Below are 26,487 nucleotides of genomic sequence, written 5' to 3' on the forward strand. Positions count from 1 at the left end.
TTAGTAGAAACAGGGTTTCATCGTGTTAGCCAGGATGGTCTCGATCCCCTGACCTTGTGATCCACTCACCTTGGCCTCCCAAAGTGCTGGGAATACAGGCGTAAGCCACCGCGCCTGGCCTTAAAACACTTTTGAAACTTCTGCTACAACAAGATATTCCAGGTTTATTCATGTACATTCTCTACTGCAGTCCTAGAATTAGCTATTTCTCCAGGGAGTGCTGGGTGCTTTTAATGAGAAATGTGTGTCCTTCTTTACAGAATTTTGCTGGAAGTCCCACCCAACAACGTTCTTTTATATATCATCCATACCCAGCTGCAAAAGATGCTAGACAATATAATTTTTTAGTGTGGTAGACTTTCTAGAGTACTATTGTTACAGAATAAAGATAAGCTAGATATTATGAGGCAATTTACATGTGTCGATAAGGTGAATAATGTGATAGAGAATAACTTCTTAAGACCAAAAGCACAACTTATATTGATACAGTTGATAACATTAACAATTAAATTTACTCTAGAATATATACTATTCTCAAAATATAGTCACAGTGGGAGATGTATAACTTTCAAAAGATAACTAGTGTCAAAATCAAGAGAAGTCACACCTGATGAAACTTATCCACTTCTAGGTTTAATATAGATCCACTTATCATGGATTTTGAGCTGATGCCATAATTATATGAGTTTTTTGAGATCATGGAAAGGAATTAGTGAGTCTTGAATATGGAAAGATGTGAATTGTTGCCCCAAAGGGCAAACTGAGGTAGGTTGTCTGCAAAAATAGCTGCCAAGAATTCCTACCATTCCCATATGTGTATGCCAATCTTTTTGTCAAGAGATCCAGTTTATATCCTTGTTTGAAACTCAGATCCCCTCATAACTTGTATCAACTGCTAGAATATGGCAGGAATTACGTCGTGTGAATTCCAAGACCTCAGCTACAAGAGGGCTGGAAGCTTCTGCTTTCATTCCCTTGAGGGCCTGAGACACCATGTCAAGTAGTCTGGCCATCCTATTCAGTAGATCACATGGAAAAAGGCCAAGAGAGCCTGTTTCAGCCATTCCAGCTGAGGCAAAAGACATGTAAATGATGCCATCTTGGATCACCTAGCTCTAGTCAAGTCTCCAGATGACTACAGCTATAAGAGCAATCCCATAAGACTAGCAGAGGAACAGCATACTCGAGACTAGTCCAACTGAGCGCAATACAGCTATCAAAATAATGAGCAAATAAATGGTGGTTGCTTTGAAGCATTAAGTTTGAGGTGGTTTGTTATAAAGCAGTAGATAACTAAGTGTGATGATATTTGTGAGCCATGTAAATAACCGCCAAAGAGCAACTTCAGTAAGAGGAGGATCTTAATAATCAGGTGGACAAGATGACACTATCTATGGATGTTAGTGTTTTTCCCCAACCACCCATGCCCTTGCCCAATTGGCCCATGAACAAAGTGACCATAAAGACAAGGATATAAATTACACATGGGCTCAGCAACATGGATTTTCATTTCCCAAGGTTGATCTGACTACAGTCACTGCTAAGTAGCCAAAATGCCAATAGCAGAGACGAACATTTAACTCCATACCATTCCATGACTAGATCAGCCAGTCACTTAGTGCCAGGTTGATTATACTGGCATCACAGGAAGCTCAGTGCTTTGTTCTCATTCAAACAGACATTGACCCTGGACAGAAATTTGTCTTCTCTGCCTGCAATGCTTCTGCCAAAACAACCATCTGTGGACTTCAGAGAAACACATATTCACTACTGTGATATTCCACACATCATTGTTACTGACCAGGAAACTTCTTTCATAGCAGATGAAATCTGGCAATTGGCTCTTGCTTATGGAACTCACTGGTATTACCACATTTCCCATCACCCTGAAGCAGATGGCTTGACAAAATAATGAAACCTTTTGAAAATTCAGTTATAGCACAGTGTAGGACAACTGTATGGCTGAGATAATGTCCTCCAGGAGGTGGTACATGTCCTGAATCAGCAACAAAAATATGGTACCATTTCTCCAATTGCTAGGATCCATGGGTCTGGGAATCACAGGGGTAGAAGTGGGAATGGCTCCTCCTTAACCCTTAACCCCAAAGATCAACTAGCAAAATTTTTGTTTCCTGTCTCTGCAATTCTAGGTCCAGCTGGTTTAGACGTCTTAGTTCCCAAAGGAGTGATGCTTCCATCAGGGCATACAACAGTGGTTCCACTGAACTGGAAGCTGAGACTTCCACCTAGCCATTTCAGTTCCTCATGCCAGAAAACCAACAAGCAAATAAGAAGGTTATAGTACTAACTGAGGTAACTGATCCTGACTATCAAGGGCAACTGGGTTGCAAAATACAAAATGTGAGTGAGAAAAAGTATGCCTAGAATGAAGGAGATCCTCTACTGTGTTTCTTAGTTCTCATGTGTCCTGTGATAAAAGTTAATGGAAAAGTGGCATCAGCAAGACGACAAAATAGAAGATCCCCCAGTATCACTCCTCTCAAAAAAACAAAAGCAGAAACTATTTAAAGACAAGAATACCACTCTAAATTAACAAGAACTTATGCGAGGAGCAGAGAAACTCCCTTGGCCCACAGAATGTAGAGAGGCCACGACCAGTAAGAGAAACAACCATTTGAGATTGTGCAGCCCTCTCCCCAAATCCTGTATAACATCACTCACAAAATATTTCCCTAGACTCATGATTTCCAAAAATTTGAGGTGAACACACAATCTCCCCAATGGTTTGAGAGTGTTTGTGGGAAGTCCACTCCTGCCCACAGGAACCACTGAGAGTACCACAAGGATACTAATATACATTCTGACCAACAGTATCCTAGCTAGTGTTCCACTTCCTCTGCATCTTTGCCAGCATTTGTTAGTCTTTTTAATAATAGCCATTTTAACTGGGCTGATATAATATCTCATTGTGGTTTCCACTTCCATTTCCCTGATTAGTGATGTTGAGCATTTTTTTTCATTTACCTGCTGGCCATTTATATCTCTTCTTTTGTGAAATGTCTATTCAGTTATTTTGCCCATTTAGTAATTGAATTATGATTTTTTGCTATTAAGTTGAATTCTGTATATATTCTGGTTATCAATCTCTTCTCAGATGGGTAATTTGCAAATATTTTCTTCCATTCTATAGGTTGTTTCTTCACTCTGTTTATTACTTTGCTGTACAGAAGCTTTTTAGCTTACTGTAATCCCATTTGTCAATTTTTCCTTTTGTTGCCTGTGCTTTGAGGTCTTACTCCAAAAAATGTTTGCCCCAACAGATGTCCTGAAGTGTTTCCTCAAAGTTTTCTCCTAATAGTTTTATAGCATGAGGTCTGGGGCCAGGAATGTGGCTCATGTACATAATTCCAGGACTTTGGGAGGCCAAGGTAGGAGGACTGCTTGAGGCCGAGAGTTCAAGACAAGCCTTGGCAACATAGCAAGGCTATGCAGCCCAGCAGTTTGCAGCTTGTCCTGACTCTCCTTTCCTTTTCTTCCTGCCTGCTAGTCCACCTGACCAAGAGCAGCACTAGGCCCACTAGCAGATACCTTGACAGGAACCTACAGAGTCAGTAGCTATTCTGAGGCAACATCTCCTCACATTCCCACTTTGGTGGCCAAAAGTGCTTGGCTTCTCAGAAATTTCCTTTAAGATCTCACTTGCTCACCTATGCCAGTGCTTCAGGAGGACTGAGTAGTGACTCCTTTTCTGATCCTCTAATTCCCCCTTTTGGATCTTCACTTTCCTAGTTCCACTCATAATTGTGTAAGGTCTAATACCTACAGTAAATCCCTTTTCCGTAACACTCATATTGGTTCTGTTTGCCAGACTAAACCCTAAGACAAGGCCAAAGCATAGAACATATCTTAGTCTATTTTGAGCTGCTGTAACAGAATACCATAAACTGGGTAGTTTATACAGAACAGAAATTTATTTTCCTCATAGCTCTGGAGGCTGGGAAGTCCAAGATTGACGAGCTGGCATCTTGTGAGGGCCTTCTTGCTGCATTATCCCTCGATGGAAGGCAAAAGGGCAAGAGTGTAACGGGGGAACAAACTCACCCTTTCATAATGGCACCAATCTGCCCATGAGGGGACATTCAAACCACAGTAGATCACTTATTTTAAACTTACCTTCTAATATAGGCATACCTTAGAGATATTGTGGGTTCAGTTCCAGACCATCACAATAAAGTGAATATCACAATATTGATGATTGATTCCTTTGATCTATTATTTCTCTGAAAAGTCACCTCCTCCAGCAAGGCTTTTCCCAACTACTGTGACTGAAGTTTCATTATGCTCTCTACTATAGGAGCACTTTCATATCAGTTATCAACACCTGAAATTATTTTATGATCAACCATCAGAACTTCAACTTTTTTAACACAGAAACTGTCTTCTACATAATTGTATTCTCTAGTACCTAAAATTGTGACTGGCACATAGTAAGTGCTAATTAAAATATCTATTGAATAAATGCATGGCTTATTGAACAAATTACTGAGAATTACTAAAGAAACTAAAATCTGTCGACTAAACATAAAAGACAGAAGTTACAGAAAATGCTTATACTAAAATCTGATATTTTATGGAACTCCAACCTTATTTCACTACTAACATATTACATTCATTATCCAAATTAATGGTACATGCATGGGGAGATAATATTAACAGACTCTGCTCTTTGCTGCTAAATACTAGATATAATTCATATATTTCAAATTAAATATTATATTTTAAAAGGATTAATGAGAATCATCACTGAAAAACTATGGCAATTACATTTTTAAAAACAATTCAAATAACTGTTATTAACAATTAATAGCGCATATAACAAAAAACCATTATTAGTGATTTAACTATTTTTAAATGAAAATGAGGTTTAGCATTATATTAGGAATGTACTATTAGATATTAGAAACCACAGATGTTTCGTTCTAAGTAAACTATTACCATATCCCATCAGCAAAGATATTAATGAACTAAGCTAAATGATGACCAATACTCTTTAAAGAAATGAAATCAATTAGCACAAGTGAAAAGCCAAAAAGCGACACTATAATTCACTTTCCCTACTTTTACTAAACACTTTACAAATTAAAGAATTAGTCACTTTGTTAATGATGTATTTTACTTTAAAGATACTCACTGTGTCTACTAATCTTTACTTTTACCTTATTCACTAAGTGGATTTTTTTCTTTTATAGGAGACCATATATGTCTTGGATAAAACTATCTATCACTGCTTGCCACACAGAATTTGAATTTGCAAGAGTTCGGAGAGTTGCCAAAAAAGTAAGTATTAAAATATGATGCTAAAACATTGGTTTCCTTTAAATAACTATAGACAATTCTAGAAACGGAAAAAAGGGAAGTATACATTTTAGACTCAAAATCATGTATATTTAAAAATCTTTCTTCATTGATTTTACTAAGAAGCAGCTTTAGAAATAAAGCTATTTAATAGACCTAAAATACTAAACAATAAGTTTATAAAATTAAATGATCATATTGTGTATCACTGCCAGTTTTCCTAACAACTGTTTACCATAAAATTACATTTATACACAAAAAAAAAATCAGGAAATTTTCCCCTTGCAAATAACACATTTGGAGGCAGAAATGAGTAAATGATATTTGTATGCAAAATCAGTAAGGAGTACTCTGTAATGAAAATAATTCTGAGGCAGGTACACTTTTTAAAAATGTTTTAATTCTTTAATATACTTCTAAGAACAATAACAGTAAGTCATATAGTATAATTTCTTATTCAAATAATTTTTTTTAAAAAAACCTTACATTAAAAAATTTTCTTTTAAAAATGATTCTTACGTTCTTAGTTCAAGTGAATCTTATTTTTTTTAATTTTATTTTTTTTGAGACATTGTCTCACTCTGTCGCCCAGGCTAGAGTGCAGTGGTACATCTCAGCTCACTGAAACCTCTGCCTCCCAGGTTCAAGCAATTCTCTGCCTCAGCCTCCTGAGTAGCTGGGATTACAGGTGCCTGCCCCTACACCTGGCTCATTTTTGTATTTTTAGTAGAGACGAGGGTTCACCATCTTGGCCAGGCTGGTCTTGAACTCCTGACCTCGTGATCCACCCGCCTCGGCCTCCCAAAGTGCTGGAATTACAGATGTGAGCCACCACGCTCGGCTCAAGTGAATAATTCTTAAAAACTGAAAGACAATTACCGATTTCTCTAACATGCATTTTAGTAGAGTACAGGAGTTGCTATGGTCTGAATGTTTGTGTCCCCACAAAACTCACATGTTGAAACCTTAATTCCCAAGGTATAGTATTAGGAAGTGGAACCTTTGGGGGATGATTAGGCAATAAGGGTCCCAGAGAGCTAGCTCGACCCTTCCACTAGGTGAAGACACAGCTAGAATGAATGCACCATCTATGAAGCAGTGAGTGGGCCCCTCACCAGACACCAAACCTGCTGGCACCTTGATATTGTATTTCCCCAGCCTCCAGACTTAGAAGAAATAAATTTCTGTTTTTCATAAGCTACCCAGTCTCTGGTATTCTGAGATAGCAGCCAGAATGGACTAAGACAGGAGTCAAGTGATCAGCATGGTGTAAAAAGTCAGGGATTTCCAGATTTCCTGAATAATTTTTAAATATAAAATTGTAAACTGTTAAGACCACTACAGTATCTTTTGTCTAAAAACATGCTATGCAAGGATGTATGAGTATTTGTATAAATAACAACAGCTAGTACATACGATAAGAATAGTATAAAAGGAAGGGGGACAACGTAGGTGATGAAAGAGGGAGAAGACGACCCTGGGGAAGAGGAAAAAAGTGTGAAGAGAAAAGAAACAGAATATGCTTTAAGTTAATGTAGCTAATAAAAATTTAGATTGGACAATTTAAGAGATAGTAATTCATTCTACAAAAAGCCTACTTATGGGGCAAATTAAATGCAAAGTTTCATTCCATCTATAATGCAATATTATTTATTCATTAAAATATCCATCCACACCTATTTTGAAGAAATACATCTACATAGTAAAATACAGTTTTGTAAAACTTTTGAGTTTACTAAGTCAGATCTAATTTTTTACTTGCAGCATCAATAAAATTTACTTCTGAACCAGTAACAACTACATACAGGGGTCAACAATTTAGCTCCCTGAAATTCAGCATCCCTGAAATTCAATGGAAAGGATTTTCTAATAACATGATCACATTTTTAAACCTATTTTGGACAACAGTTGGAAAAAGGTGATGAAGAAACTGAGTAAATTATACAGAAGTGCTCTTCTACATAATTTACTGAGAGGCCAAGGTAGAAGAATCGCTTGAGGCCAGGAGTTCAGGACCAGCCTAAACAACACAGCGAGACCGCCATCTTCACAAAAATTAAATGGAATTAGTAAAATTTAAAATTAGCTGAGTGTGGTGGCATGGGGCTGAGGTTCTAGCTACTTGGGAGGCTGAGGTGGGAGGAACACTTGAGCCCAGGAGTCTGAGGCTACAGTAAGCTATGATTACACCACTGCACTCCAAACTGGGTGACAGAAGGAGGCCCTGTCTCTAAAATACATAAATAAATAAATCACTAACTGGTGGTATAGTGAGGAGCTTATTCCTTCCGAAATATTTGAAAAATATTACTGGTCATGACTAAGAAAACTGTCTCTGGAGTCTTAAAGTTAGAGAAAATAATTTTTTCCCAATATAATTCTCCTATTCCACATAAGAAGTCTTGTAATCCAACCTGTAGAAAGTTGCCATGCACTGTGACTTACTACTTCGTATAATCTAGTTCTCAACCTTTTATACTCATGTGTGCGAGAAACTCTCAATACCTCTCATTACACACATTGATTTTTAACATACTATAAACGAGCTGACTAAAAGTGAGATCACTTTATGTATAAGGAAATACTATTCTCTGAGTTACATGGTTCAAATAACTCACAAAACCATCTACACGACATCAAAGTGCAGATGGGATACACAAGTAAAGCCTACTATCAGCTACAAATTCATAAAACTTGGAACTTCCAGGAAAATCAAGCAAATATAAAGAATCTGAATTTAAAAGCCAACTAATACAATAAAAAATAATTTTTAAAAGCCTGATTAATTTTTCAGTTAAAATATTCACATAATACTACACACTTGAGAACTTTTAGTAATTAAAATAGTGGCTTTTAAAACTTACTTACAACTGTTTAATGAGAACAGGTGACCAGAGAAGCATTTTATACCACAGATGATTAAATGGACTCGCCTTGTTAAGAGGTCAGGAAAAAATAAGTAAAAAACAAGTAAAGTGAGTTAACAGGTCAGTAAAGTAATTTGGAAAACTATACATACTTCAAGAAAATTTTATACATTTCCAAAAACACTAAATTTTAAGCTTTTCAAGTCTTCAAAAATACTCTAAAATGTTTTATTTAAAAGATAAAAGTAGAAATTACTCTTAAAAATCAATAAAGTAAAATTTTGAGATACAAAATGGTATACTAGGGGGTAGGGGCAGTTTTCTTTTTAAAAAATAAAAATGACGGCTGGGCGCGGTCCCAGCACTTTGGGAGGCCAAGGCAGGCGGATCACAAGTTCAGGAGATGGAGATCATCCTGGCTAATACGGTGAAATCCCGTCTCTACTAAACATACAAAAAATTAGCCGGGTGTGGTGGTGGGCACCTGTAGTCCCAGCTACTCGCGAGGCTGAGGCAGGTGAATGGCGTGAACCCAGGAGGCAGAGCTTGCAGTGAGCCGAGATTGTGCCACTGCACTCCAGCCTGGGCTACAGAGCGAGATTCCATCTCACATAATAATAATAATAATAACAATAATGATGATGATTAAAAGAAACTCATGAAGTTTAATATCAACGTGAAAAATTACTATAAAATGATTTTAGCCCCACTTGTTAAGAAACTATTATACATTATTATATGCTGTTTCTTTTCTAGTACACCAAATAATCATTTGATATTAGGTGCTTTACATTGTAAATGAGATAGTTTGTTTACCTATTTATTTATTTTAGACAGGTCTCACTCTGTAGCCCAGGCTGGAGTGCAGTGGAATGAACATAGCTCCTTGCAACCTTGATGTCCTGGGCTCCAGTGATCCTCCCACCTTAGCCTCCCAAGTAGCTAGGACTACAGGTGCACACCACCACATCTAGCTAATTATTTTTTTAAAATTTTGTATGGAGATGGGGTCTCTCCACATTGCCCAGGCTGGTCTCAAACTCCTGGGCTCAAGCAATTCTCACATCTCAGCCTCCCAAAGTGCTGGGATTACAGGTGTGAGCTAATGGGCCCAGCCCTAATTTGTTTTTAAATCCAAAAATAAATCAACAATAGAAGCTAGCACTCTAACTTTTAATATTTTAAAATATTTTCTGCATAGTTTCCCCAAATATTAGCATTCTAATTGTGACCAGCATTATAGCTTTTAATGAGTCTAATCCAAGTAAATAATAAACAAATGAGCATGAAAACTGTGAGAAATAATCATTGGTCTATGCTCCATAAATAGTTATCAAGTTTACCTTTAAATTGCATGTTTAGTTTTTCCTTACAACTTAACACTAGATACAGGAAACTCTAGAAGTCATGAACAAAGACTAAACAAAATCCCCTCTTCTTGCCAAAATGTGTACATAATTGCAGTAGACTTGTGCTGAATATACATATATGTTACATACATGTATCTTATTCTATACAAAATCTCAGCAAATATTTTCCCACAGAGTAGGAAGAATTTTTTCTCTCAAACGGAAAGTTTTTGCCCATTAAAAATGTTATCTTAAATAGCCCTAAAGAAATATGTTCCGAAAATAACAATTGTATCACATTCCACTAACTATTTTCCATATGAAAACATCAATAAAGTAAGTTTACCAGAGTCAATAAGCCTGTTCAATGAACACTGAAAAATACAAATTTATCCAGAGTGATTACAAATGAAAGTGTGTGCTATTTCAAAATTACATGCACCTCTTTAAAAATCAGGGCAATTAATAGTGCACTTAAATCATATTAGCTGAGTTCAAATTTAGCCCCTAAACCATACTTAAAATTTCCTTATTCCTTTATATTATTTTACAAAATAATAAATTACTTGATTATCATAATTTTCTTTTGCTACTTATTTCAAACTATAAAGTCAGGACTACAAACTGATGTAGGAATCTTATATTATTGGTCTACACCTAATTATTTATAAACATTAATGGAAACAACACCGTTCCAATCCACTACAACAATTTCCTTCTATTTTACAAGTAAGAACTTCTAACCCATCTCAACAACAAATCATATTTTAAATTTGGGTTTGAAAACATGTATTAGAGGCACATTTTAAAAACAAGTACAGTATGAAATCCTGCTTTTCAGTGAGCCAGTGAATTTCTGTTTATTTGTTTTTATGAATATTTGGTTTACTTCCTTCTTCTGGGTAAGATTAGTATGCAATTCTCATTCTTCTTTAGCAAGTCAAAAACCTACAGACCTAAACTATATGAAAACTTAATTTGGTATTGTTAGATGAAGACAGTTAAGCTAGCACCAAAAGAATAACTGTACTAAATTTTAACACTATTCATTAACAATTCCATTTTCCTGAGTTTGCGTTTGTTCTTTGGCATTGGTTTAGGATATAATCCATTTTTCAGAAGGTGTTCCTTGCTGAGGCGAATTTGGGCACCATGCTGAAGTTGAAAAGAGCATAAAGCTTGAAGAGGGCGAAGCAAAGTCTGTTAAGAGAAAAAAGACACTAAAAAAGTATCTGTGACAAATCATGATATTCTATCTACATTTTTCATTCAGAAATAGGAGTTATGTTTCTTTTATTAGGATTGGCTTTTAACTATGAGGAACAATAGGCATTATATATAAATATATAATTATTTCTAGATAAATAATGTCTTTAAAATTCATACCTTAATATCACACTAAGGAATTTTAGTAAAAAGATACAAATACTGATTTTCCACATAGGTTATAAAGTCTGATATGAGTTTTATACATTAACTTATTCAAACACCAGGAAATATTGTTGCCATTATAATTGAATCCATAACAAGCAGACTAAATGAGACATTTAAATACAAAGATAAGTACACCAAAATAGTCAATTCAGTTTCTATGACAAATTAATGCAAGCTTACTGACACCTGATAACAATTAGACGATGGCAGCAATGGGTAAACGGTTTGCTATTTCTCTCACAATAGTGCCATGGACCAAATACAAGTTAGATACTCAGGTCTTGGTGCATTTGAAATCATTCTAACAATATCTGAACCATCTAAATTCAAATACCTATAGGCCAGCCACGGTAACAGAAACAGGTAAACTGGGTGGTTCTTTACAAGCCAACAGAGAATAGTGGCGGTTGTAATACAACTGGAGTATATGCTCTACCTGAAGTTATTCAAATTCAAAAATTAAAAAAAATAACAACACTATGCCAGTGTTTTAAACATATTTTGGGTGAGATTCCTTCCTTGGGCCTGAGACCCCTGATGAAGATGTTTTCAAAAATAATAGCAAAAAAACTTAACTAAACAGATTGTTAAAGGAGCACAAAACAAAGAAAAAACTGATAGGTTTAACTACAAAAAATTCACGATGTCTATGTGAAAATGTATTAACCCACAAAGAAAACCCCACATGAATTAACAAATGCAGTAAGGGTTCTCTTACATGCGGCCAAATACCATTTCTAACTATAACACACACTCTCACATCTGTAATCCCAGCATTTTGGGAGGCTGATGCACAACACAAGTGGTAGAAAAAGGGCTTAATAGCTTTAATTTACAATGAACTCTTAAAAAATTGTGATAGTCACTAGTAGTTGCTTCTTCGTATTCATTATTTTCTCCCTTATTAAAATAATTCAAATTATATTCAAGGTAGCAATGTGTCCAGCTACTAATATTACATTGACTAATGACCCAATCTATCCAAGGAGATGTAACTAGAACTCCTTTGATGGGGCTTCTAGAGATACTCTTTAAAGAGGACAAACTTAGCAGGCATAGGTTTTTGTCCTTTTTTCCTGCCTAGAAAATAATTGTTGAAGGTAGGATAAGCATCATGTGACTACTAGGCAATAAACATGAAGATTAAAGCCAAATACATAAGATGATGGACAGAAAGAAAAGAAAACTTGTCCCTGAAGTCTTTTTCAAGCTGCATTCCCAGTCAAGACTGCCCACCTCAGCATTTCTGATTTACAGGAGAAAAAGAAAACCCCATGTGAATTAACCACTGCAGTAAGGGCTCTCTTACATGCAGGCAAATATAATTCCTGACTGTAATACACACCCCCACATCTGTAATCCCAGCATTTTGGGAGGCTGATGCAGGAGGATTGCTTAAGCCCAGCAGTTTGAGACCAGCCTAGGCAACATGGCAAGACCCTGTTTCTATTAAAAAAAAGAAAATAGAAAAAATTAGCCAGACATGGTGGTGTGCACCTGTGGTCCCAGCTACTCAGGAGGCTGAGGCAGGAGGATCGCTTGAGCCTGGGAGGTCAAGGCAGCAGTGAGCCACGATCATATCACTGCGCTCCAGTCTCGGTGACAGAATGAGAAACTTTCTTCTCCTTTTTTTTTTTTTTTTTTTTTTTGAGATGGAGTCTTGCTCTGTCACCCAGGATGGAGTGCAATGGCACAATCTCAGCTTACTGCAACCTCCGCCTCCTGGGTTCAAGTGATTCTTCTGCCTCAGCCTCCTGAGTAGCTGGGACTACAGGCGCATGCCACCATGCCCAGCTTATTTTTGTATTTTTCGTAGACAGGGTTTCACTATATTGGCCAGGCTGGTCTCGAACTCCTGACCTCGTGATCCACCCGCCTCGGCCTCCCAAAGTGCTGGGATTACAGGTGTGAGCCACCGCATCTGGCCCAGAATGAGAACGGAAAGAAAAGAAAGAAAAGGAAGGAAAGAAAAGAAAGAGAAAGGGAAGGGAAAGGGTAGGGACAAGGAAGGAAGAAAGGAAGGGAGGGAGGGAGGGAGGGAGGGAGGAGGGAGGGAGGGAGGAAGGAAGGAAGGAAGGAAGGAAGGAAGGAAGGAAGGAAGGAGAGAGATAGAAAGAAAAAAGGTAAACATCTTGGAAAGGCTCTGCACAATACTATTGTAGAAAACTCCTTATGCATGTTCCCATAATTTATTTTAATGAGGAAAACAAGAGAGGGAATGCTAAAATAACTATATATGACTTTCCGCACTTTACAGAGTCAGCACAGTGGACTGTATTCTGAAACATTGTACCTAGGAAACATACCTAGCATGACATACACACCAAGACAACTGAAGATTCTATTGATATTTTACGACACTTATTATATTCTTGTATTCAGAAGAAAATTCACATTCTTATGGTCAAAAGATTCCAACTTTTACATCCTGAAGATAAGATTCTATCAATTTACTGAGGTAATGAAGAGAACGAACTTTGGAAACAGGCAGATCTGGATTAGATCCCCACTCCATCTGCTGGTACTCCCTACAGCTGTTCACAAATAGGCCAGACCTCCTTCTTGATACATGAGCAGACTGGTATTTTCTATCCCTTTTTAAATTTAGTCACAGCTATATAACTTCCTCTGGTTAATGAAATGTGAGTACAACTAACATGTGTCACCTTAGGGCAGAAGCATTAAAAGTGGTATAGGATTCACCACCTTCCTTGCTCCTTCCTTGATAAAAGTGGGATGAATTATCTAGATAGTTCCTCCATCAGGTTGGGTGCCTGAGTGACTGCAATCAGCAGAGGTCGTCAGGGTAATCCCATTAGACAAACAGCATGAGGGATGCATAAACTTTTGTCATCTCACATGATTTCAACTTTAGAGTTAAAGTTGTAGCCTATCCTAGTAAATTATTTTTGCTGCATGTGAAAAGTGACAGTTTTCCAGGAACCATTACTACCAGCTGCAGATATTGGGCAGAGCTAAAACATGCAGGCTATAGCAGGAGGTTTTGCCACATCTATCTTTAAAAATTCCTATGATAAAACTTCGTAAGCAGAAAAGGTTCTGTAATAAAAAAGAACCCCAAGCTAAAGGCTTCCAAGGTATGAAAAGTCCTGGTAAATACTGCAGTAGCTAATGAAAGCCACCACCTTTTAGTTCAGACTTTCTTTTGCCAATCTACAGGCAAAAATTGGAGAGGAAAAGACGGGCAAAAAGATTAACTCTTTTTGAGTGCCTCTGTTGACAACTGTGGCAATTACTCATTATTATCTCAGTTCTTGAAATACTATGAGGTAGCTATTTGTATATTACAGATAAGAACACAAGTACAAAGAAATTATGTGGTCTGCCCACTTGCAAAAAGTGATGATAATAAGTTGTAATTCAAAACTACTTCAAAATCCACACCGTGCTACTTTCATGTAGCCATGCTCTCAGGTGCTTGAAAAACTGCTCTAGAATAAAGAGTGAGGATGAGACAACAGACTAACAAAGCTATTCTGTGCCAAGTTCTTTATTTTGAGGAGCCCTGCCTCTATAGAATGAAGCCAAGTGAAAATTTACTCTTCTCTGGCAAGCACAGTAGCTCAGGCCCGTAATTCCAACATTTTGGCAGGCCAAGGCGAGTGGATCGCTTAAATCCCCTAGGAGTTCAAGACCAATCTGGGCAACATGAGACTCCCCCCGCCTCTCCCATCTCTACAAAAAATACAAAAATTAGCTGGGCATGGTGGCATGCACCTGTAGTCCCAGCTACTTGGGAGGCTGGGGTGGACCTCTTAAACCCAGGAGGGAGAAGTTGCGGTGAATCAAGATCACGCCACTGCACCCCAGCCTGGGTGACAGAGCAAGACTCTGCTGGAAAAGAAAAAGAAAAAAGAAAAAGAAAAGCGAAGGAAAGTGAAGCAAAGAGAAGAGGAAAAAGAAAGGAAAAAGAAAAAGAAAATTTACTATTCTCTCCCACCATCTTAAGGTTTTATGAGAACGCCCCTGATAAAAGGTTATTGGGAAAAAGTGTATGTCATCACTTTCCTCCCCAGGAGGGAAAGAAAACACCTATGTTTAGGGCAGACTGGTACTGCATTTCACAAAGATGCTAATTTATTATCGTAACTAGATGCTATTTTTTTTCTCGTAACTAGATTTGAAAAGGCTAGATGTGGGGTTCCCCCACTAAGAAAACAGCTTTTACTATAAATTGTGGCTGGAGGCAATTTTTGCCGTCTGTAATAATAAGTAACTTGAGATGTTTTATTATGTATTTCTTCTGCTCACTCTCCCACCATTTTATCAGTACCTCCCAAATCCCAGGTATGACTGTCAAATATCCTTTTTCTACTCCTGGCCACTGCAGTACAATTACTCCTGGCAACCAAAGCAAGCAGAATGAGGGCTCTAAGACCTCACTATTACTTTGGGACTTTATGTTTAATTTTATCTACAGACAACAATAACAAAAGCTGAAGAGATAATGGGTCCTGTCACCATTCTGTTATCTTAAACTTTGCCGTTTGTTAGATATTACACTCAGAATGTATTTTGCAAGTCTCAAGTTGTCACAATAAGGATTCCTTTTTTCTTTTTTTGTTTTTTAAGATATCACATCACAAAGCACAACCTAGCAAGATTCAAGTCAGCCTGTGGCTTTATGTCATCAATAAATGCCTCGGGTTATATAAAACAATAGAAGTAATGAAAGAATGAAAAAATGCTGATGGAGAAGAGGCCCTAAAACAACAGGAAGAAAGTTGTCCTAACTATATAATGTTATATCATTTTCTCAAAAAGTTTCTCATCAGTTAACTTTGAAAGAATTCATTCTAATACTTTGTAGAGCCTAGAACATTTGTAAAATAAAGCCTGAAACATTCTTAGCTAATAGGGTTCCTAATATAATGGTATATTAATTTTTAAATTTATCTTTTTTTACAAGTAGATGGTAAATTAATATAACGTACAAAATAATATAAAACTGGAGAGAAGGGTGCACCAGCAGAATTAGTAGTAGTAGTAGTACAAACCCTATCCTTAACTGTAACCCTATTATTCTACAGCTACTATTACCAACACCACCACCATTACTAACCTTAAAGGTTACATTTAGGATTGCAGTAAAGATCCAATTCCAATTGTGGGAATAAGAGATATATGTCCATAAAGAATTATTTCCAGAACCCAAAACGGGAGAAAAGTAAGCTTTAAATCTATAGCTAAGGAATATATTTTTCCCTCAAAATTTGAACTTTCAATGGGTCCTTGTTTGGTCTGATGTTGTCTGATCCTAGAGTTTTACATCAACAAAAAAGAAAACGCAGAGACTGTAGAGAAGGAAAGTTTAAACAACAGCGCTGGGTTACATAATTCTATTAAGACACCTGTGAAGAGTGTGTATGTATATATATTTGCTTAAAAATATACAGAGATATTGGTAAATAAAACAGAAAGATACATATGGGGTATATAAAGTACTATGTTCATGGCTAGGGACATGGGAGTAGGTGACATGGTTAGAGGAGATGGAAAGGTGTCTAAGAACACTCCCTGCTCATTTAAAGTAAGAAACTATGGTCCTTCATGAATTTTTTTTCAAAGGCAGAGAAAGTGAAATTGCCTAGACCCTAAACAAAGTCTGCTCAAACACATGCGCCACACACACACACACACACACACACACACACACACACACACACAAAGCCTACTTTTTTCAAAAGAAAAAAAAAGTCTCCAACTCTGACATATTCCACAGCTTAGGGTAGAAGAGAGGAAAAAAGTAATTCAATGCCTGCTTCTAACATTCTTTGACACTCCTTGCTTTTGATATCTTTTTGTTCTCTTTAGGATTAATATCTTGGTAGCTAATACATTTACTCTGAACTGAGCTTTCATCTATTATTGAAATTTCCTTCGTGTTTAAGGCATACTCATAACTGTAACCATAATGGATAATGAGAAAGAAAGAAGGCAGGAAAGAGTACCTCACGCGCATGTGTGTATGTGCGTGTGTGCATGCATGTGTTCATGCTGTGTTTTGAAGGGGGAGCTATAAATCCCTTTTAGTTGTGCTCATTATCCTCTGACTTTCTTCATGAGTTGTATTTATCAAAACTTTTCAATAACTAAAAAACCCTAACAATATATAGGTTTTATTTCACTATTTTTTCTTTTGCTACAAATGCTGTTCCTCATATGTTCCAAAAGACTGAGATGTTAGTAAGCACACTGAAACATTATTCTTTGCTGATGATTATTAATTATATATGAAATCATCATGCTTTCATAGAAATTAAATGAAATAATTGCAGGTTATAACATTTTCATATTCTCTCGGCATTTTTTCAAGAAAAATGTCTTTTTTTACATTCTAAGCAAGGTTAACACAAGAATCAGGAAGTTAGTATACCTCCTCAAATAACGGCACCAATGCAAAAATAAAAATGTTGCTATAGAATGTTCTTTTAACTAAAAAGAAGAAAAGGCTGAGCGCAAGAGAACACAAAATACCAAAAAGAGAAGAGAAAACACTAAAAGAAAAATCTAGTCAAAAAACTACTTAATGTTGTGCTACTTAAATGTAATTTTGCATATTACAAATGCTGTTTGCACAGCTTAGTATGAATATTTAAATAATGCAATCTGGAATGCTAAACACACACAGAAAAACACCAGAGGGGAAAGAAGGTTATAAAAGTACATAAATTTCTATCACAGAAGATTCTACTTGTCACATGAGTTACAAATTTAACAAGCATGTCTAAATCTTCTATGTAAAATCGAAGAAAACTCCCACTTTCAAAAACTATAACCTTACAAAGACGTACCTCTTGTATGTAATTATTTTTCTCCAAGATGGAAAGAGCAACAGCTGCACACTCCAGTGTAGAAAGGCATCTATTAGTCGGCTGCATCCGAATTACATACTGACTAGAAATGCTAGTTTTTAATTGCACCTGAAATCAAAAACAAAATAGAACGTAATTTTTGTTTTAAATTTAAAATTACAAAGTTTGCATTTTAAATACTAATTACTTTCCTTCCAAAACTGCCAGCAGCTTAGAAGTATTAAATGTATCAGTATCTTTTATGTATAACATCCTTTTGTTGTTATTGTTAAATAGTAGAAGCAAGAAGATAGCTATACAGAAGAAGACATATCCACAATATACACAACCAAAGTAAAAAGACTAATAATTCCCTTGCAGTAAAGAGTGAATATACACTTCACAAAAGAAGTTATAGGAATGGCAAATAGGTACACAAAAAAGTGTTCAACATGATCTAATGTAAATTAAAACCACAATGGCGTAACATTTCACACTCAATAGAGTAGCTAAAATAAAAAAGGCTGCAGCTAAAATCAAAAAGGCTACAAGGCTACAGTAACCAAAATAGCAAGGTACTGGTACCAAAACAGATATATAAACCAATGAAACAGAACAGAGGCCTCAGAAATAACGCCACACATCTACAACCATCTGATCTTTGACAAACCTGACACAAACAAGCAATGGGGAAAGGATTCCCTATTTAATAAATGGTGTTGGGAAAACTGGCTAGCCATATGTAGAAAACTGAAACTGGACCCCTTCCTTACATCTTATACAAAAATTAACTCAAGATGGATTAAAGACTTAAGCATAAAACCTAAAACCACAAAAACCCCAGAAGAAAACCTAGGCAATACCGTCCAGGACACAAGCATGGGCAAAGACTTTATGACTAAAACACCAAAGCAATGGCAACAAAAGCCAAAATTGACAAATGGGATCTAAATAAACTAAAGAGCTTCAGCACAGCAAATGAAACTATCATCAGAGTGAACAGGCAACCTACAGAACGGGAGAAAAATTTTGCAATCTATCCATCTGACAAAGGGCTAATATCCAGAATCTACAAGGAGCTTAAACAAATTTACAAGAAAAAAGCAAACAACCCCATCAAAAAGTGGGCAAAGGATATGAACAGACACTTCTCAAAAGTATACATTTATGTGGCCAACAAACATAAGAAAAAAATCTCATCATCACTAGTCATTACAGAAATACAAATCGAAACGACAATGAGATACCATCTCACTCCAGTTGGAATGGTGATCATTAAAAAGTCAGGAAACAACATATACTGGAGATCTGGAGAAATAGGAACACTTTTACACCGTTGGTGGGACTGTAAACTAGTTCAGCCATTGTAGAAGACAGTGTGGCAATTCCTCAAGGATCTACAACCAGAAACACCATTTGACCCAGCAATCCCATTACTGGGTATATACCCAAAGGATTATAAATCATTCTACTATAAAGATGCATGCACATATATGTTTATTGAAGCATTATTCACAGTAGCAAAGACTTGAAACCAACCCAAATGCCTATCAATGATAGACTGGATAAAGAAAATGTGGCACATATACACCCTGGAATACTATGCAGCCATAAAAAAGGATGAGTTCATGTCCTTTGCAGGGACATGGATGAAGCTGGAAACCATCATTCTCAGCAAACTAACACAGGAATCGAAAACTAAACACCACATGTTCTCACTTGTAAGTGGGAGTTGAACAATGAGAACACATGGATACCGGGAGGGGAACATCACACACCAGGGCCTGTTGGGGGGTGTGGGGGGCTATGGGAGGGATAGCATTAGGAGAAATACCTAATGTGGATGATGGGTTGAGCAAACCACCATAGCACATGTATACCTATGTAACAAACCTGCACATCCTGGACATGTATCCCAGAACTTAAAGTATAGTAACAAAAAAAAAGAAAATGAAAAAAAATAAAATAAAAAATAAAAAATGGGGAAGGAACTCCCTAGTCAATAAATGGTGCTGGGATAACTGGTTAACCATATGCAAAAGAATGAAACTGGATCTCTACATATCACCATACACAAAAATTAATTCAAGATGGCCAGGTGGGGTGGCTCACACCTGTAATCCCAGCACTTTGGCAGGCCGAGGCTGGCAGATCACTTGAGGCCAGGAGTTTGAGACCAGCCTGGCTCACATGGTAAAACCCTGTCTCTACCAAAAATACAAAAAAAAAAAAAAAAAAAAATGCCAGGTATGGTGGCATGCGCCTATAATCCCAGCTACTTGGGAGCCTGAGGCAGGAGAATCACTTGAGCTCTGGAGGCAGAGGTTGCAGTGAGTTAAGATGGTACCACTGCACTCCAGACTGGGTGACAGAGCCAGACTCCACCTCAAAAAAAAAAAATTAATTCAAGATGGATTAAAGACTAAAATGTAAGGCCAAGGACTATAGAAATCCTAGAAGAAAACCTAGGAAATACCCTCTGGATATCAACCTTGGCAAAGAATTTATTACTAAGTCCTCAAAAGCAACTGCTACAAAAGCAAGAGTTGGCAAGTGGAATCTAATTAAACTAAAAAGCTTCTGCACAGAAAAAGAAACTATCAACACAGTAATCCGAAAACCTACAGAATGGGTGAAATTATTTGCAAACTATGCATCCAACAAAGCTCTAATATCCAGAATCTACAAGGAGCTTAAACAAATTTCAAGCAAAAAACAAAGAACCCCATTAAAATGTGGGCAAAGCATGTGAAAATACATTTTTCAAAAGAGGACATACATGTGGCCAACAAGCAGATGAAAAATGCTCAGTATCATTAATCTTTAGAGAAATGCACATCAAAACCACAATGAGGCTGAGTGCAGTGGCTCAGGCCTGTAATCCCAGCACTTTCGGAGGCCAAGGTGGGTGGATCACCTGAGGTTGGGAGTTCAAGACCAGCCTGGCCAACATGGTGAAACCCAATCTCTACTAAAAATACAAAAATTAGCCGGGCATGGTGATACATATCTGTGGAGAATCGCTTGAACCCGAGAGGCAGAGATTGTAGTGAGCCAAGATCATGCCACTGCACTCCAGCCTGGGCAAAACAGTAAGACCCTATCTCAAAAAAAAAAAAAAAAGAAAGAAAAAACTATTGGGGTAACCCACCCCCAATATTTCAACATAGGTTCTTTCTATTTTCCTTAAGTGTCGGCCAATCTGAAAAATAAAGAGAAAGAGTACAAAGAGAGGAATTTTACAGCTGGGCCACCGGGGGTGACATCACGTATCAGTAGGACCGTGATGCCCACCTGAGCCGCAAAACCAGCAAGTTTTATTAAGGATTTCAAAAGGGGAGGGGGTGTACGAACAGGGACTAGGTCACAAAGATCACATGCTTCAAAGGGCAAAAGGAACAAAGATCACATGTTTCTGAGGAAACAGGACAAGGACAAAATCAGGAACTCCTGATAAGAGTCTATGTTCAGCTGTGCACATATTGTCTTGATAAACATCTTAACAGAAAACAGGGTTCGACAATGAGAACACATGGACACAGGAAGGGGAACATCAAACACTGGGGCCTGTTGTGGGGTGGGGGGAGGGGGGAGGGATAGCATTTGGAGATATACCTAATGTTAAATGACGAGTTACTGGGTGCAGCACACCAACATGGCACATGTATACATATGTAACTAACCTGCACATTGTGCACATGTACCCTAACACTTAAAGTATAATAAAAAAAGAAAAAAGAAAACAGGCTTTGAGAGCACAGAACAGGTCTGACCTCAAATTTACCAGGGCTGGGGTTTTCCCAATCCTAGTAAGCCTGAGGGTACTGCAGGAAACAGGGCATATCTCAGTCCTTATCTCAACTGCATAGGACAGACACTCCCAGAGCGGTGGTTTATAGACCTCCCTCCAGAAATGCAGTTCTCTTCCTAGAGTATTAATATCAATATTCCTTGCTAGGAAAAGAATTTAGCGAGCCTACTTGCACATCCGTTTATAGGCTCTCTGCAAGAAGAAAAATACAGCTATTTTTGCCCGACCCCATAGGCAGTCAGACCTTACGGTTGTCTTCCCTTGTTCCCTAAAATCACTGTTGTTCTGTTCATTTTCAAGGTGCACTGATTTCATATTGTTCAAACACACGTTTTACAATCAATTTGTACAGTTAACGCAATCATCACAGGGTCCTGAGGTGATGTACATCCTCAGCTTAAGAAGATAACAGGATTAAGAGATTAAAGACAGGTGTAAGAAATTATAAGAGTATTATTAAGGAAGTGACAAATGTCCATGAAATCTTCACAATTTATGTTCCTGCGCCACAGCTCCAGCTGGTCCCTCCGTTCAGGGTCTCTGACTTCCCACAACAAAAAATCACAATGAGATACCACCTCACACAAGTCAGAAGGGCTATTATGAAAAAGTCAAAAAACAGCAGATGCTAGCAAGAGGTTATGGAGAAAAGAAAATGTTTATACACTGCTTGTGGGAATGTAAATTAATTCAGCCACTGTGGAAAGCGGTGTGGTGATTTCTCAAAGAAATTAAAACTGAACTATCAATTGACCCAGAAATCTCATTATTGGATATATATATATATATCTAAAGGAATATAAATTGTTCTATCATAATGACACAGGTTGTTCTATCATAATGACATGAGTAATGATACTTGTATGTTGATTGCAGCACTATTCACAACAGCAAAGGCAGGGAATCAACCATGATGGATTGAATAACGAAAACGTGGTACATATACATCATGGAACACTATGCATTCATAAAAAAAAAAGAAATTATGTCCTTTGCAGCAACATGGATGCAGCTGGACACCATTATCCTATGTGAATTAATGCAGGAACAGAAAACCAAACCACATGTTCTCATATGTAAGTGAAAGTTAAGTACTGGGTACACATGGGCATAAAGACAGGAACACAGACACTGAAGACTACTAGAGAGAGGAGAGAGAAAGTGGGGCAAGTGCTAAAAAACTACCTATCAGGTATTATGCTCACTACCTGGGTGACAGTATCATTCATACCCTAAACCTCAGCATCACACAATATACCCATGCAACAAACCTGCAAATGTACCCCCGATCTAAAATACAAGTTGAAATTATTTTTTTAAGTTAAAAAATAACAGATGTTGGCAATGCTGCAGAGAAAAGGAGATGCTTATACGATGTTGGTGAGAATGCAAATTAGTTCAGCCACTACAGAAATTAGTTGAGAGATTTCTCAAAGAAATGAAAGTAGAACCACCATTCAACTCAGCAATCCAATTACTGGCTATACACACAAAGGAAAATAAATCATTCTACCAAAGAGATACATGCACTCATATGTTCATTGCAGCCCTATTCATAATAGCAAAGACATGGAATCAACCTAGGTGCCCATCAATGGTGGATTGGATAAAGAAAATGTGGTACATTTGCATTACAGAATACTACACAGCCATAAAAAGAATGAAATCATGTCCTTTGCAGCAACGTGATGCTGTGGAGGCCATTATCCTAAACAAATTAACACAGAAAACGAAAATCAAATACTGCATGTTCTCTCTTATAATTGGAAGCTAAACACTGGGTACACACAGACATAAAGATAGGAACCACAGACACAGGGGGGACGAGGGCAAGGATTGAATAAACTCATGTATTGGGTACTATGCTCACTACCTAGGTGACCCCAAATCTAAAAGTCAGCCAATATACCCTTGTAACAAACCTGCACATGTACCCTCTGAATCTATGAAGTTAAAAATTTTTAATAATTAAGTTTAGGGGGTTTTGTGACTTTACTAGGGAAGAAAATGTGGGGATAAGGAGTGGAGAAAGGGACTGTTTAAAAAGGTTAAGGATTTGTGTCTGAATTCAAGCTTACAAAGTTGATAAACAACTACTTTAATCAAGTATTAACTTTTAGTTGGAAAATTTTAAATTGGGAAACAAGTATTATTACTCATAATTTATATCTTTGGAGGAACTTTGGTAAGTTTATAAAGTGGAGGTAGCTCACTTACAGCATACAAATATTATAAGAATTACAAATTTAAACATTTTTTCACATTATGAAAAATGGAATACATTTCCATTTAACCTGAGAAATCTATAAAAACTGCTTAGACTTTTGATCCAAATAAGAATTGTGTTTAATTTATAAAATATGTCATGCTTATCTAATCCTTTCCTAGGACTAGTAAAAGGATTGCTTTCTTTTATTCTATGCAACTGTCATCTTTTTTTAATAATGCAAAATCTGAAAACCTTATGTCAAAATATTGTCATTAATTTCTCTTAGGATACAGGAAAAATTCAACCAGAGCAAAACTTAGCATGTTATTGAAATCGACATCAAGAATATAAATAAATTATGTTTTCCAAACATTATGCCTCAATTTAAAGTGACATTTTTAGAGTACTCATTTAGAAAAAAAAAATTCTAAAGAGAATAAACATATAATTTTTTAAATTATATAGTCATATAAGAAAAGTGGATGTTAAAATGACCTTTTCTACAACCATTTTATTTGTCTAATCACATACACACAAAAGCAAACACACACAAAAACATCAAAATGGAGATTTATTCTCCCATAAAAATGGAGATATACCATAATCTTCAAGGTAGTCAACTCAAGAAATAGGTATAAACTTGATACTATGGGAAACTAGTGTTTCATTATCAATTACATCATTGATATGTTTCTAAAATATTTCACATTCTACATAAAGTACTTTTTTAAAGATTTTAAATTAATCATAGAAATATGGTTTTAATAACCACATAATTTACATTTTGTTCCTTTAAAATTAAAATGTTGACTGGGCACAGTGGCTCACACCTGAAATCTCATTAACAGGAGGCCAAGGTGGGAAGAGTTTGAGACTAGCCTGGGCAACAGCCCAGTGCCCAGGTATTAGCCATGGTTAGCCAAGTGTGGTGGCATGCACCTGTAGTCCCAGTTACTCGGGAGTCTGCGGCAAGACGATCACCTGCGCCTGGGAGGTTAAGGCTGCAGTGAGCCATGACTGCACTACTACACTCCAGCCTGGATAACAGAGCAAAACTCTGTCTCAAAAAAAAAATCATCATCATCATTTTCGGACCTATAACTAAGTGTAAATATGTGATTACAAGAAGTTGTGGTAAAAAGTTTTATCACAACTTCTTGTAATCACATATTTACACTAAGTTACAGGTCCTAAAAGAAATTCTAAAAACAGACAGTGTCTTGCAGAGGCAGTGTCTTGCAGGCAAGGGATATTTATCGCATAGCTTTTAAAATTAACTTTTACTTAAAGCAAGTGATATGGGACTTTTTAAAATTTTATTTATTTTATTTAGCCCATTCCTGTTGAATGCAGGCAACTATTTAATAATACTGCATATAAACAGATACCAAGTATATTATACCAATAAAGAAAACGCTAACCTAAATTTAGACTTATTAAAATACTGATGAAAGATAAAGATGTTCATCTGAAAGTCTGCAATGGGAGCAAATATTGGGCCTTGTGATTGGCAAGAATATCTTCAGTATCAAGACTGACATGACAGCTTAATAGGACAGCATATAACTCAAGGTTACTACCCTTGTTAGAAATATATTGTAAACATTTTGCATTTGTTATTTTACTTTCCATAATTATCTTTTCTAAACATAAAAAAATGCATGTTAATTATTGACCTATAAGATTTAGAAACGCATAATATAAAAAGTGAAGTGCCCTGTATTATCACCAGCCAAAGAAAACAACTATTTACTTCAAGGTATTTACTTTTCCAACACCTTAATTTTCAAAATATGATTATAAAATTTTTAATATTTATAAAATAGAATAGGTAATAGTTGAGTTAGGAAGTATAAGACTAAAACTGACATCCTTGAATCTTCTAATAACCATTTAAGAAACTGAATATATCCAAAATGATTGACACTGTCAGTATGCTCCTCCCAGTATACTCCAGAGAAAGAGAATCAAGATCCATCCAAGTTCACTTATGAATGTCCATAATAAAACAGTAAAAGTTCTCCTAATAAACCCCACCTTTTCTGAAATAGCCATTAATCTAAATTTTTAATAATTCTCTTACTTTTTGGTATCCTAAATAAGACATTGTTCAATTTTGCCTATTTTTGAACTTTATAAAAAGGTTATATATTCTTCTATAACTTGTCTTTTTAACACTGTTATCTCAGGTATTCATCCATATTATTCCTATAGCTGCAGTATATTTATTTTATTTCTATCTTACAGTATCCCTGTCTATGAATTTGCCACAATTTATGTATTCATTGAAATATTTGGGATCTTTAAAGTTATTTGCTATTATAAACAAGGTAATAAAAATTAACATATCTTGGTCTAGAAGTACAAAATTGTCACTAGAGTACACGCCTAGGAGTGGAACTGATTTAAGTACTAGGTTAAGCACATTTGCAATATCATGAAACAATGACAAACTGTGTTCCAAAGTAGTTATATTATATACACCCTTCAGTTCTGAATAAAAGTTCCATCTGTTCCATGTCATCTCCTACATTTAGTATTATCAGACTTTTAAAAATGTTTGCCATGTTTTGTATTTTTCTTTACTAAATTATTCATCAGTTTATAAAGCTATTTTATATCCTTTACCTTCACTCCAAAGAGGCTTAGAATTTTTTTTTTTTTTTTTTTTTTGAGATGGAGTTTC

The 26,487-nt window shown here is 36.4% G+C and overlaps 1 protein-coding gene across 1 annotated transcript in view; it reads right to left on the bottom strand.

Moving 5' to 3' along the window:
- Positions 1-5,696: 5,696 nt before the first annotated feature.
- Positions 5,697-26,487, bottom strand: part of DTWD2 (DTW domain containing 2) — a 160,456-nt gene continuing 139,665 nt past the window's right edge. The window contains exons 5-6 of the mRNA XM_012505279.2: positions 17,782-17,910; positions 5,697-10,732 (exon numbers count right to left, since the gene is read on the bottom strand). Coding sequence (XP_012360733.1) covers positions 10,562-10,732; positions 17,782-17,910 — 300 coding nt within the window. The 3' untranslated portion in view covers positions 5,697-10,561. The remainder of the gene's footprint in view (positions 10,733-17,781; positions 17,911-26,487) is intronic.

Source organism: Nomascus leucogenys, chromosome 2 (assembly GCF_006542625.1).
Source record: "Nomascus leucogenys isolate Asia chromosome 2, Asia_NLE_v1, whole genome shotgun sequence".
In the NCBI taxonomy this organism is placed as follows: domain Eukaryota; kingdom Metazoa; phylum Chordata; class Mammalia; order Primates; family Hylobatidae; genus Nomascus; species Nomascus leucogenys.